This window comes from Mustela lutreola, chromosome 8, assembly GCF_030435805.1.
Source record: "Mustela lutreola isolate mMusLut2 chromosome 8, mMusLut2.pri, whole genome shotgun sequence".
Lineage (NCBI taxonomy): Eukaryota > Metazoa > Chordata > Mammalia > Carnivora > Mustelidae > Mustela > Mustela lutreola.
Genome location: NC_081297.1, coordinates 85563381 through 85576182, shown reverse-complemented (window position 1 = coordinate 85576182; position 12802 = coordinate 85563381). Strand labels below are relative to the sequence as shown.

General features: G+C 34.8%; 2 protein-coding genes and 1 long non-coding RNA gene across 5 annotated transcripts in view; 2 read left to right on the top strand and 1 right to left on the bottom strand.

Annotated features, from left to right (window-relative positions):
* The window catches only part of ERGIC2 (ERGIC and golgi 2), a 37419-nt gene extending 35668 nt beyond the window's left edge, over positions 1-1751 (top strand). Inside the window, exons 13-14 of the mRNA XM_059185858.1 lie at positions 1012-1094; positions 1261-1751. Of these exons, the coding sequence (XP_059041841.1) occupies positions 1012-1094; positions 1261-1323 (146 nt within the window). The 3' untranslated portion in view covers positions 1324-1751. The remainder of the gene's footprint in view (positions 1-1011; positions 1095-1260) is intronic.
* Positions 1752-5384: 3633 nt separating this feature from the next.
* The window catches only part of FAR2 (fatty acyl-CoA reductase 2), a 135041-nt gene continuing 127623 nt past the window's right edge, over positions 5385-12802 (bottom strand). For all 3 annotated transcript variants that reach the window (XM_059185854.1, XM_059185856.1, XM_059185857.1), the window contains 3 exons: positions 11193-11322; positions 8320-8447; positions 5385-7391 (listed from right to left, as the gene is read on the bottom strand). In XM_059185854.1, the coding sequence (XP_059041837.1) occupies positions 7229-7391; positions 8320-8447; positions 11193-11322 (421 nt within the window). In that variant the 3' untranslated portion in view covers positions 5385-7228. The remainder of the gene's footprint in view (positions 7392-8319; positions 8448-11192; positions 11323-12802) is intronic.
* Positions 8441-12802, top strand: part of LOC131838954 (uncharacterized) — a 30099-nt gene continuing 25737 nt past the window's right edge. The window contains exon 1 of the long non-coding RNA XR_009356761.1: positions 8441-9390. This is a non-coding gene — a long non-coding RNA (uncharacterized LOC131838954). The remainder of the gene's footprint in view (positions 9391-12802) is intronic.

The following is a 12802-nucleotide window of genomic DNA, read 5'->3' as shown; positions in this document are numbered from 1 at the left end:
AAATTAAGATGCTTTCCCTTAGAAGGAGCAAGAAATGTATTTATTCCCATGTTTTGGTATTTAAAGAATTTTTTCTAAGATTTAATTCCAAACTTCCAAAATTACATTGATTACACATTAAACATAACTAAGTTCACTGCATTCAGTGATTTTAGGGAGATTAGTGTCCTAGAGAGATCCTAAAATTGAATCCAAGTTCTGCTGTTTACATGGTAGTAGCCTTGTAATATAGGACAGCTACCTTTCTGAAATTGTTTTTTCATCTATAAAAATGGGAATAATCATAAGTGTCTAACATAAGTGTGTTGTAGGATTAGATGAGAAAATGCCTAGAAATAGTAGACACTTGAATGTAAATTTTCTTTTTCAGGTAAGGTATTTTTAACTGTAGAATATGTAAAATCAAATCTTACCTACTTTGAACCATGTAATATGTGCAACCAGAATGTTCAGTCATACTGTTTTTATGATTTGGGGCTTTTTTGTCCTGAACTTATGAGATTCTCTTAAAGATAACTTGCAGAATTGTAATCATGAAAATTTGAGTATTAAGTACAATAGATAAAGAAAGGAAACTGTTCCTTCTTTATCCCCAACCCTTTTCAGTATTACATGGAGCTGTATTACTTATACTTTGAATTTTATTTTTTAAATGAATGAATAGGTTTTCTTATGAAAGACTTTGTTGCTACTTTGTTTAAATTTGGAGTGCTGATATTATTTTTTCAAAAAGATATGAATGTAAGACATATAAAGCACCCTTGATAAGATTGCTTTGTCAAGTTCATGAATTATGTGGCCTTGTGATTTTGAAATCTATTTGTTTTAAAATTCAGCTGTTTTTAACCATTGAAATGAATAAAGCAAACTGTCTTGTTTCCTTTCTTAATCTATTCCATTATAATTAGTGGAGTTTTTTTATTCTTATGTAATAATTTAGGAAATAATTTAGGAAGTAATTTCAATAAAAGCATCATTTAATTAAAAACATAAACTTATTTTTTATTGCAGGCATGTTACATGGATTTGGGAAATTTATAGTTGAAATAATTTACTGTCGTTTCAGACTTGGATCCTACAAACCTGTCAGTTCTGTAAGTGCTATAGTAGAAATGGTGCTGACCTCTAACTCATAGTACCATTGTTAAACCTAAACAGTAGCTTTTGGTGCTCAGAAAGAAATTGCCCAAAATAAAGCATTGTGTTTAGAGGGGATGTGTAAGGAATAAAACTAATGCTTTGGTCTTTTCTTCTCCCTAGGTCCCCTTTGAGGATGGCCACACAGACAACCACTTACCTCTTTTAGAGAATAATACACATTAGCACCTCCTGAGTGAAGGAGAAAAACTTTTTGCCTGAGACATAAAACCTTTTTTAATAATAAAATATTGTGCAATATATTCAAAGAAAAGAAAATATGAATGAGAAGTGGGAATCATACCTAGGGGGAAAAAAAAAAGAAAAACCCAAACTGAAATCTTATATATGTTGTGTCTGTTACAAATGTCCTAGAAGAAATTATGCAGCTAATCAGTGAATAAGCCTAACTGAAGTATTGCTTTGAAGATGACCCCTTCTGATATTTTCATAGAAATGGGCAGTATCGAAATCAGAGCTTGCTTCTTGGTGAAAGAGCCTGAAGTAAAGAAGTCAAACCACATCTAAAGAAAAAGGGATTATAAATGCAAATGTTTGCATCCTTCTGTTTTTAAAAGATATATCAGAATAAAATATGTAAAACATATGGAAAACTAGTCTAGACTTTAAAAAGTTGTGGTCAGGTAATAAAGGAAAACAGGGATGGGTCCCTATGTTATAGCCATATCAATGTTAAGCCATAATGACAAGGCCATTTATCCAATAATTTGGTCTGAGGAAGGTCACTGCTTTTCTTTAAACTCTGGCTGTTGGCTTTTTCTGACTGTTCAAGGCAGGGTTGTGCTTCGAAGACTAAGGTGAATTCTTACGGAGGCAGGTGCATAGGTGCTATAATATGTAACAGATATCATTCACATACTGTATAGTGGGCACTTACTTATACAGGCAGAAGAAAGCACATTTTTTAGAAAGATGCTCAATTTTCTAATCTGATACTTGTATTATTGGTATACTTTGGGAGCAGGTGGTGACTAATACAAAGGTCCATTGCTGGTGAGGAAACTTCTCAGCTTGTAAATTATTAAATGGAAAAATAGACTATTTTCTACATGTTTGGGTGAGAGGCAACAGGGTAACTTTAAAGAAGAAACATGAGGCAAATAAAGTAGAAACATGAGGCAAGATCGTGTCAGATCTAAGATATTATCATTAAACAGTGTCTGGTAAGCTGTAAACTGGATTATGAGTGTCTGCATTCAGAGTGTCCTGAATGTTACTGATTTTGTTATTAGAGTGTGTTGTTCTAGCTTCCTTATTATTTAAGGATTGCTTTTAAATTTGCAGATTATGAAAGACTAAAAATAATGAGGGAGATTTCACTCAGGTGCCATTAAATACTGTATTTGGAATATGTGTGCCAACATCAGTTTTTCCTTTTTTAATACTTAATGATAGAGTCAACTATACCAGTCCCCAACAGTTGAAGTACTTCAGAGAAATGGGGAAATAAAATTCCAGGTAAGTAGGAAGGACAAGACTAAAAGACTAGTTTTAAAATGGTGGTTTGGGACATAGGATGTCACAGATTACAGTTTTTTTTTTTTTTTTTTTTTAAAGATAAATGTTTTCTTGAAAGTAGTTGGTACAGATGATGTGAGTGGAGAGGAGAGATACTGTTGGAACTGCTCTGAAGTAAAGCTTATGTTAAATGGCACTGCAGGAAGTAAAAGCATTATTGTTTAAAATACACACTTTACTACTAAGAGCCATTAAGTTGACTATTAACACAGGTGACATAACGTGCTCTGAAAGATTTTTTTTGTTCCAGAAAATTCTAAATAAATGCGCCTTCTCTGTTGATTTTTTTTTTTTTTTAAGATAGTATTTCCAGTGAAGTTAGACAAGGAACTATAGAACATCTCTCAAAAGAAATTTTATTTAGAATTTTAGCAATTTTAGACTGAATCTTGGTTCTGTGAATCTGCTTTCCAGAAAGTTCATTCAAGTTTCAGAGTCTTGTATTTTTTTTTTTTTTTTTTTTTTTTTTTTTTTAGGGAGGTAAAACTATTGATTTAAAATTACTTTCTTTCAGTTAGGATTTTAGTAGTTAAGTGTCTTTAAAAAGGATTTTAAAATTGTTTTGGTGCTTACATATGATTTTTAATTGTTCCCATGTTTTCCAAATACCTTATTAAAATTTTAATGTAACTAACCTGTCCCATTAAAGCTGACTATAAAAGCCATTTCTTTAAAGCAAAATCTTGCTTTGCCATTGATTTACACTTTAATAGTTAAGAAAACTTGCTACCTGACTCTCCTCAAATACTAAAAGTCAGGTTTTTGGCCATCAAAGTAGTAAGATTCTGATCAGCCTTCTGGATGGTGAATGACGAAGTATACCTGCATATTGGGATTTGTTAGGAGTTTTTGACCTCACCAAGTGTTTCTTTTCCATTGCAGAGAACACTGTGCTGACCTACTTCTTATGGAGCTTTGGCTTGTGCTTGGGGGAGGGTGTCCTCAGTAGGGTACCCAACTTTATTACTCAATCCTTTTTCTTTATTCATAATATTTATATATTCCAGACTAAATATTTTAAAAGTTGAGATTTCAGCTTATATGAAATAGGCTTTTTAAAAAACTGTGTTTTGTATACTTTGGTCTAGAAAAGGAGATGAATATTTAGGTGAATAATTCTCTGCTGTGATATTTGTACAGTACAGATGACCTCTTGGGAAAAGCTTAACGCAGTATTAGAATTACAAAATCACTTTTAATTCTCAGTTTAGATGATTAATACCACATTTTTCTCACATATGTTTTATGATAGCACTGAATTTTCATAGAAAAATTACTAATGCAAGCAAGGTTTGCAGTTTTTAAACCTAACTTTGGAATTTGTAAAGGAATGACTTAAGGTCTAATTTTTTAATGGTATCTGTAGGGATATTTTATGCATCCTTTTTATGTTCTGGGTTAATGATTCAGGTACCAGAAAGGAAATTTTATATGCATCTTGTCTGCTTCAAAATTTAAAACTTTGAATCTTGAACTCAAGTTCAAGATGCATATTTTCATTGTTTAAAAATACTTACGCCTGAGCCAGATGATCTTTAAAATTTCATCATGCCCTTTAATGTAGTGCTTAAGTCCCTCCACTTCTGTTTGGAGCTCTATTGCAAACCTTCTGCAAGCTAAAGTGAGCCACCCTTTGTCAGCACTATCCAAACTTGATCACCATGTATTCACTACATTATGGTATGATGCCTGGGTTAATGTCCCACTATTTCCTTATTGTAGTTTTTCCCCACTTTTGAAATATTTGTTAGTGATAAAATCACCTTGCATTGTCGTAACAGTAGGAAACAAACTGCCTTGGATTTTTTTGTTTTTTGTTTTTAAGAGAAAAGAGGATACACAATTTTAGAGTCTCAATCCTTAACAATTGGACTGTAAGTAAAATGACAAATATAAATTTCTTTGTCCTCTTATTATCGTGTACCCCCAAATAAGACTCAGTCTCTCATATATAAGCTTTTTTCCTCATAGGAAAACTGGCAGTCTTTAAATATCACTCTGTTATATTGCTTTTGCTCCAGATAGAGCCAAATTACTGTATGAGATTGGATTTCTTTTGTATTTTCATATTAAAAAGTGAATGAGTGATTCTAAATCAGCTGTTTGAATGAGATGTTAACTGGAGGTGATGGGTTGGATGAGTATAAAGTTAGTAAGTTATCTTAAATATTTTTTCTGAGTTGTATACCAATCTGCTTCAACTTTTTCTAGTATTAATTGCTTTAGGTGGTGACTGTTTTTAACTCTGAAATAGTCATTACTGTATCAGGTATGTTGTGGGTAAAGAATATAAGGATTACCAAAACTTCTTTTTAAACATAGATACCTTTTCTTTGCACTTACCGTCCATCCTCTTTTCCCCAAAAGTAGAAGGTTCTTCGTATTACATTGTAATAATTGTATGTATTAGGCATTCAAATAATGGTTAATTGGTCTTGATAGAAAATAATTAGGGATTTTCTTTCATACAGATACCTATTTTTACTGCTTAATCATCACAGAACTTTATTTGTGTAATTTCTTTAATGCCACAGATAAAACTTGCTTCAGCGTGTAAATGTAACACTCTTAATGGTATCAGAAAATGTTTAAGCATTAGTATCTGTGTGTTAAAATTTATACTCATCTGGTAGTTTCTTTGGAAAATTCTTTTTTCCTCAGGGGAGGGAGGAAATCTGTAGTAGTCAGCAGTTAAAGATACAACACTAGAAGAGGAAAACATTTTTTTAATTGAAACTTTCATTTAATCAAAAGTCAAAATGAATACTTGATCAGTGGAATTTATGGAATTGGTGAAACAATCAAAAGATAGTAAATTCTTAGAATAATTATGTTTTATCCCATCTCATTGAATTATAACTTGATTTCTTTTTATCATATCTATAGTTTGTATCTCAATCAGTATAGCTCAGAAGTATCATCTAGACCTCTCAAATTAAAAATCACCAAGTGCTTTGTTTCAGAGCTGGGTTGTGTGGAAAGGAGTTCCCAGACCTTTAGATGAGATTCGAGAAAAGATACTGCCCAGAAGAGTTCCCCCCCAAATGCCCTTTATGGTGTTCAGAAAAATCTCAGGTAATACTGGACTAGAAGCTGCCCTTCAAGCCTTATGCACTACAACTATGTGCACGTGCTTTCTGAGTATTACCAATTAATCGGGAAAGTGAGTATACATATCACTGCCTTCCTTGCCAGTTTATGCTCATATAATTTTCTAGTGGTTGTGGGGTTTTTTTTAGTTGCTGAGGCCTCAAATACTATATTTGGATAATATTCCATATTTTTAACATGAAATGCTGCAATCCAACATACACTGATTTCTCAAATGCAAGGAAAGTCAGGATAACAGTTATATTATTAATATAGGGATTTGAGAATAAATAGTTTTTACTAATTCATTGGTATTATACATAAAATATTTTTAAATAAAACAACACTTACTCTCTAAAGTGACAGTCTGTTAGTGAAGTCTCTTCTGCTGTACTTTGCACAGTTAGCATTGTGTAACTGGAATGATCAAGATACTAGCAAGTCCTGGTGGTCATAGAAGGGTAATCCTCCCTACTTCCCAGAAAAACTAACATTTACATTTATATTTAAAATTTTGCCTTTCTCACTGGCAAAGATCAAGGGACTGAATTTTTGTGTTATGTGTTTTTTTGTTTTTTTTTTTCTTCAAGATTCTAGCCTAGGACCTTCCATCAGTCACTCCAGCTCTGAGGACTGAGCAAAATAAACAAATATAAGGGGTTTGGTGACTTCAGTGAACAGAAAGGAAGCTCCTGAGAGAAGGTTTTCAGGAAAATGGGTGACTCAAAAGATTTAGAAATAAAAGTTGTCAGATTCAAATAATGAAACTAATTTTACTTACAAGCATAATCGGTACCAATGCAACTATGCTTGAGCTCTCCTTCTATACATAATTATTTACACCTATTTTTTGTTTGTTTTGTTTTTTAGATTTCAGAAATAGTTGAGGGAAGTGCTAGATGTGAATCCACTTTTCCAGTTCTCCCAGCCTTCAACAGGTCTTCATGGTATAACAGAAAAAGGACACTGAGATTTCAGAGAATTATCTCTTTTACAGTATTTCTGAGGATGCAAAGATCATTCTTCCTCAACTTAATCTTGACTTTAAACCTTTATACTGGGTACCCCAGAATGATTCCAAGGTTAGAACTGCCTTTCTTTAGCATATTTCAGCTTATATCATGTGTTCTTCCATGTACATTGAGTCAAAAATTAGTCCTCTGAAGAGAAAAAAACCTAAATATGGACAGATAAATGTACTTTGGTGTTTTATATTCAAGGGCACAGAAGCAATCTGGAAATAATTTTTCCTAAGATATGTATGATTATAGGCTAGGATATGACTTTCCTTCTCTCACTGAAATAAAATATAGAGGTAAGAAACAGAGGTGAAGACATGACAACACTTTGACAGGTAATGAGCTTGGGCATATTCTTTGTTACTTCCTAATCTTGAGAACCACAGTTCGCTGTTTTAGAGGTATCCAAAAGGTTCCAGATAAAAGGAGCTTGCTGAATGTTCTTACACCTTAAGCGTGCTGGGTGCCCTAAAGTAGGAGAGGAATTTATAACAGAAGCTCACAATGAAGAACCAGACATTCCGAGCCATCTGAGATCTTGCAATGAGAAGGCGCCACGCGATGAGGAAGAGGGCAGTGTTAAAGAGGTAGTGAATATTTCGGAGCCTGGGGACAGACACATAGAACCAAAGTTAAAACACCAAAGACCCAAATGTGTTATCTGAAGCCAAAGTGTATTGTTTCTGGTTGTGACCAGCAAATTGTTACGTGCCCACAGGTACGTGGCATGACCTTATGACCTTTTGATTTTTATAGCTCTTATTCCACAACATGCCTTCTGAATAATCAGATTTCCATAGTATTCCCCTGACTAGTTTCTTTTTCCCAAACCTCTCCCTACTTGGACGAATCTTAAAACATGACTAACATAATCTTTCTTAAATATACTTTGATCATATCACAAATCTTCCCTGGTTCTTGTTCAGTAGAAGGTAAGTTCTAAAGTTCTCAGCCTGCTTCAAGGTTCCTCTGTTTGCAATTTACTTTTCCAAGCTTATAATCTCTGCATTAAAAGCCCTTTGTTTCTATGAGAATTATATCAGACTGTTCTGGTTCTTTGCCCCTTGTGGAATAAGGACTGAAAGGAATTTAAGGCAGTTTAAGGATTTCAAGAGTGGTTGAGTGACTGCTCATGTTAAAGAGCACAGTCAAGTTACCTACTTTTTGGTATTCTTTATTTCACATTATGATAGGTTGTGGTAGAAGAAACAGAGAAACTTGGATTCAAATCTGGTTCCTCTACTTCCCATGTCTTACCATGGACAAGTTACTTAACCTTCTTTGAGTCTAAATAGTTGATTAAAAAAAAAAGAAAAATGGGATAACAAAATAACATCTCCCTCATACAGGTGTGGTGATATCTAGCTGAAACAGTGTAATACAAGGGGGAGAATATACAAGGAAGGACCTGTAATGTAGTAAATGCTCGGGAAATGTTAATTCCTCCTCTCCCCTGCTCAAATTTCATGTCTGGTATAAAATCAGGTATTTGTGGTAAGTGCTTGGTAAATATTAACTGACTGATTATGCTTACCTTTTCAAATGTTGTTTTGCTTCTGGGATCCCAGCCATATCCTCTTTCAGTAAGTACTTCTTAACTCCTAAAACATAATTTTCAATGTATTCCAACCAGTTCAACTGGCGCACATCAAAGTTGAATACCTGAAAGGCAAGAAGAGATTATGGGGGTTGCCCGATTTTCACTGATGGAGACAATCACCTTGTCTTTTTTGATGAAGTTTCTTTTACATAAATGAGTGACGTTCGGTTTGAAAGACTTAGGTTGGACCCCTCCAAAGGAGATTATTAGAGCTGTTATTTCAAAGGCACTGACTCTATGGGTTACTATTACACAAATACTTAAGCATAGATCAAGCACAAATATTTAACTTTTGGGAAGTCTTGTGAGGGGAATTTAAAGGAACTGGCATTAATCGGGTGAAAGCTAATTTCAAGTAAATGGAGGTTAATTATTTTTAAAAGTGTTGGAATAACTTTGGTTAGGGAACAAAACTAAGAGTGCTTTTCTTTCCCATTCTTGAATTTTGGTGGTGGTCCCTTGGCCTACCATCCTTTCCTACTTCATTTTGCAGATTAAGGTAAACTGGATAAGCAAAGCCTTAAGGAAAAGTTTAGCAGAATTTATATTCTGTATTTGTTTTAGAGGTGTTATCATACTGTATGTGCTGTTAAATGAAGTCCTTCAAAAACATTTAGAGCTAAGTGATATGAGTGAAGTGCTTGCTTCTCTTGGAACACTAGTGCATTTCCTCCTCTTGGACACAGAATGCCATGGAACTATATTTTTCCCTTTCACTTCGCCACCAGAAGGTTCAGAACAAAGTCCCTGCTTAACTGCACTGACTTGGATAAGATCTCGTAGACTACACATGGATGAACATTCTATTTTTCTTATCCTTGAGTTCATGTTTTAAAATTTTCCCTAGTTTGATATTTTATTTCTATTTTGTTCTTTAATTATATATGCTTATTGCAAGTTATCCCAAATCTTTGTGAAATAATATGGAGTATTAACAAATAGATGAGATTAACAAGTTCGAGAGCGCTTCATAGACTTGTCCAACAGCTGAAGTGCTTTTCAAAGGTAATTTTTTTTATTACTTTGGATATGTTTGTTTTCAATCGTAGCACTAAATATAACTTATTCATCTGTATAAATAGAGGCTTTTATTTTATACTATTTCACATTTCTAAGTTAGATTTCAATGAAGCCATAAAGTTTAGAATTCTCATCCCATAGGGTGAGTCAAACTCAATTCTAAGCCGGAGTTTGGCAATTATATCCAGTTATTCAGGACTATTACCTTTGCTAAGATATTTTGAAAGCATATATTAAATCCATAGCAGATTTGTTTTTTTCCACAAAATTTTTGGTTATTTTAGGTTAAAATAGTAGTATGTCAAAAAATGGAACTCTATGCTTATTACCTTTTGAATTCTTTAGATGGATATATTCCATGGAGTAAATAAAATAAAAATAAGCCTACCTAAAACTTGAAGCTAATTTTAAACATAATCTATGGTAGCTTTTTAAAAAATAAGCTAATTTGATCATTAGCTCTACATTTTAAACACGTGCTTAGAATAATCTTTGTCTATACAAGGTACGTAAACATTGCTGAAAATAGCTCTATTTCATGTCCAGTTTAGAGAGGATCAGCAATTATTTCAGTTAAAACATCCCTCAAAATCTCACCTGGTGTATTTACTGTAACAGTGTTTGATTTGCAAGTAACTCTTAGGTTCCATGACCCAAAGTAATTCTAGAGCTTGGATTTGAATCACGTTATATACCTGGCAAGTGAGGTGAGCTATGGCCTTCTAATGATTCTCTCTCGGTGTGACTTGGTCTCTTTTACATGCTGCCAAGTACTAGGTAACTCAAGAAATGCTTTTGGGGGGGGCACCTGGTGGGCTCAGTCAATTAAGTGACTGCCTTTGGCTTAGGTCATGGTCTCAGGGTCCTGAGACTGATCCCGTGTTGGAATCCCTGCTCCTTAGGGACTCTGTTTCTCCTTCTTCCTCTGCTGTTCCTCCTGCTTGTGCATTCTCTCTCAAATGAATAAAATCTTTAAAAAATGCTTTTTTCTTTAAAAAATAGATAATGTCAATCAAGAGTGAAAACTTTAAAGTTTAATTGAAAACTAAGTCTTTGCTCAGGGAACACATGACTTCTTGAGAAGAAAAATGCTAGGAACATGTACAAAGTATGAAAGATTTCTATGTGAATTTCAGAATATGGAAAGATCTCAGGACTTAATGTCTGCAACTGCCAAGAAGCTAATGTAAAGAAAGAAATGGCAATGATGCTAAGCAATTAGAGTGAAGGCATGTCTTGAGAGATGCTTGAATTGTTGAAAACAGGTCATTAGAGGGAGAGAAGCTGTCTAGGTGTCAGTGTGCTAGAGGAGGGAGAGAGGTCTTAGTGGGATGCACATGTGAGGAGGGTTTAGCTTTAAAAAGAAAGAAAGAACTGTAGCTTTGGAGATGCAGAACAATTTTGATTTAACAAGAAGAATGGATACATTTATGAGTAGTAAAATTATGATTTTTTTTGTCATTGAAGTCCTATGTTGTGAGATTAGAGAAAATAGAGAGGTTTGTTGAAAACAGCCTCCAAAGGCAAACAGGGATTGAAGCAAAGTATGTGAAATGTGACTACAGGATAGCAGTGAGGATCTACCCAGTCAAGAACCCAGGTCTCTTATCTACATTAACTTATATCCTGTAGTTATATCAATTGCACGGATTGGTTTTCTTAGCCAAAAAAAAAAAAAAAAGATTCTGTGTATATAACTAAAACTTCCTTTGTCAGATTTCCAGGTCAAATAATTCTAAGTTGCAAATGAGCAAGATTTTCCTGTTGGTTGTCAGCACTCTACTTACTCTCTGGTCTTCAGGACTCAGCTCAGACATCAGCATTTCTGTATTGTATGTGCTCCATTCCCAACTCCGGTTGACAAAATACTCCAGCATGGAAACTGTTCTTAAAAGCCGATTCATGACCTTTGTCATCCTGGGGTAAAGAGATATCAGATATCAAATACCAGCACACCACTGCTGGCTGCTTTCCCATTACTACTTTTTAGGATGTGTGACAAATTACTTATCAGAAACTATAAAAAATTTACCTCTTTCCCCCACTTCCTCATTAAAACACGTATTCTTTTTTTCTCTGTACACGTTAATTGTTTAATGAAGGAATATTGAATCTAAGGGAGTTTGATTAGTCATTTAATACCATCGAACTCCTCTTCCTCTCTACTACCTTCTCTTTCTCAAGAGTAGCAAATATTTTGGGGCACCAGGGTGGTTCAGGTGGTTAAGTGACTGCCTTCAGCTCAGGTCATGATCCTGGAATCCTGGGATTGAGTCCCACATTGGGCTCTCTGCTCAGCAGGGAGTCTGCTTCTCCCTCTGACCCTCTCCCCTCTCGTGCTCACTCTCCCTCTCTCTCAAGTAAATAAGTAAAATCTTAACAAAACAAAAAAAATGAGCAAACATTTTAAAAGTGCAGCCTGATACCAGAAAAGAACTTACTAGGTGATAACCCCACTGTCTGGCACTGTGCTGATGTTTCAAAAAATTCTCTCACCTAGTTCTCATAGCATCTCTGCTAAGTAGCTTCGCATCTACATTTTATGAATGGGCAAAGTGAGCTTAAGATAGATTAAGTGGCCATGATAATACAAGCAACAAAAGGAAAATTCCAAACCAGTTTTGACCGACCTAAAAAAGCCTCGCTTTTGTAATCTCACCACTCTTGTGTCCCATTTCTTCTGATGGCTGGCATCTGCCCGCCCTGTGGTCAGGACGGGGACCAGCTCTGCTGTGTGAACTTGCCAAATTTACAACAATTTATGGAAAACTTTCATATTTGATGCTCTTATTCGATCCTCACAGGTCGTAAAGATATGTACTCTTCATCTTAAAGAAGGATTAACAGGTTCAAGGTCACACAGCAAATGCAGCAACCTAGATCTTCTGGCTACGGATCACTTTAGCCCATAGAACATTTACTTTAGGCCAGGTTAGCAGTAGTGATTACTGTAGTCGACCCAATAATGACTTATGATGCTATTTTGGGAATTTGGTCTTATTTCTGGTCAAATCCTAATAATCCATATACCTAATGTCTTCTGCGGGACTTCTCTCATTGTATCATGGGAAATTCCTAGGCAGAAGGTATACTCATTATTCCCTGATATGAGCATCATAAAAGGGTTACATTTGGCTAATATCATCTTACATTTTTGCTATTGACAATATATCTCCCTTCCTCCTCTCCAAATGCACATAGTTAGACCTATTCTAAGCAATGTGATAGTATATGGAGAAGACTTTGGGAGGTGATTAGTGCCCTTTATAAAAGAAACCCCAGGGGCGCCTGGGTGGTCATTGGGTTAAGCCTCTGCCTTCGGCTCATGTCATGATCTCAGGGTCCTGGAATTGAGCCCCCGCATCAGGCTCTCTGTTCAGCAGGGAACCTGCTTCCT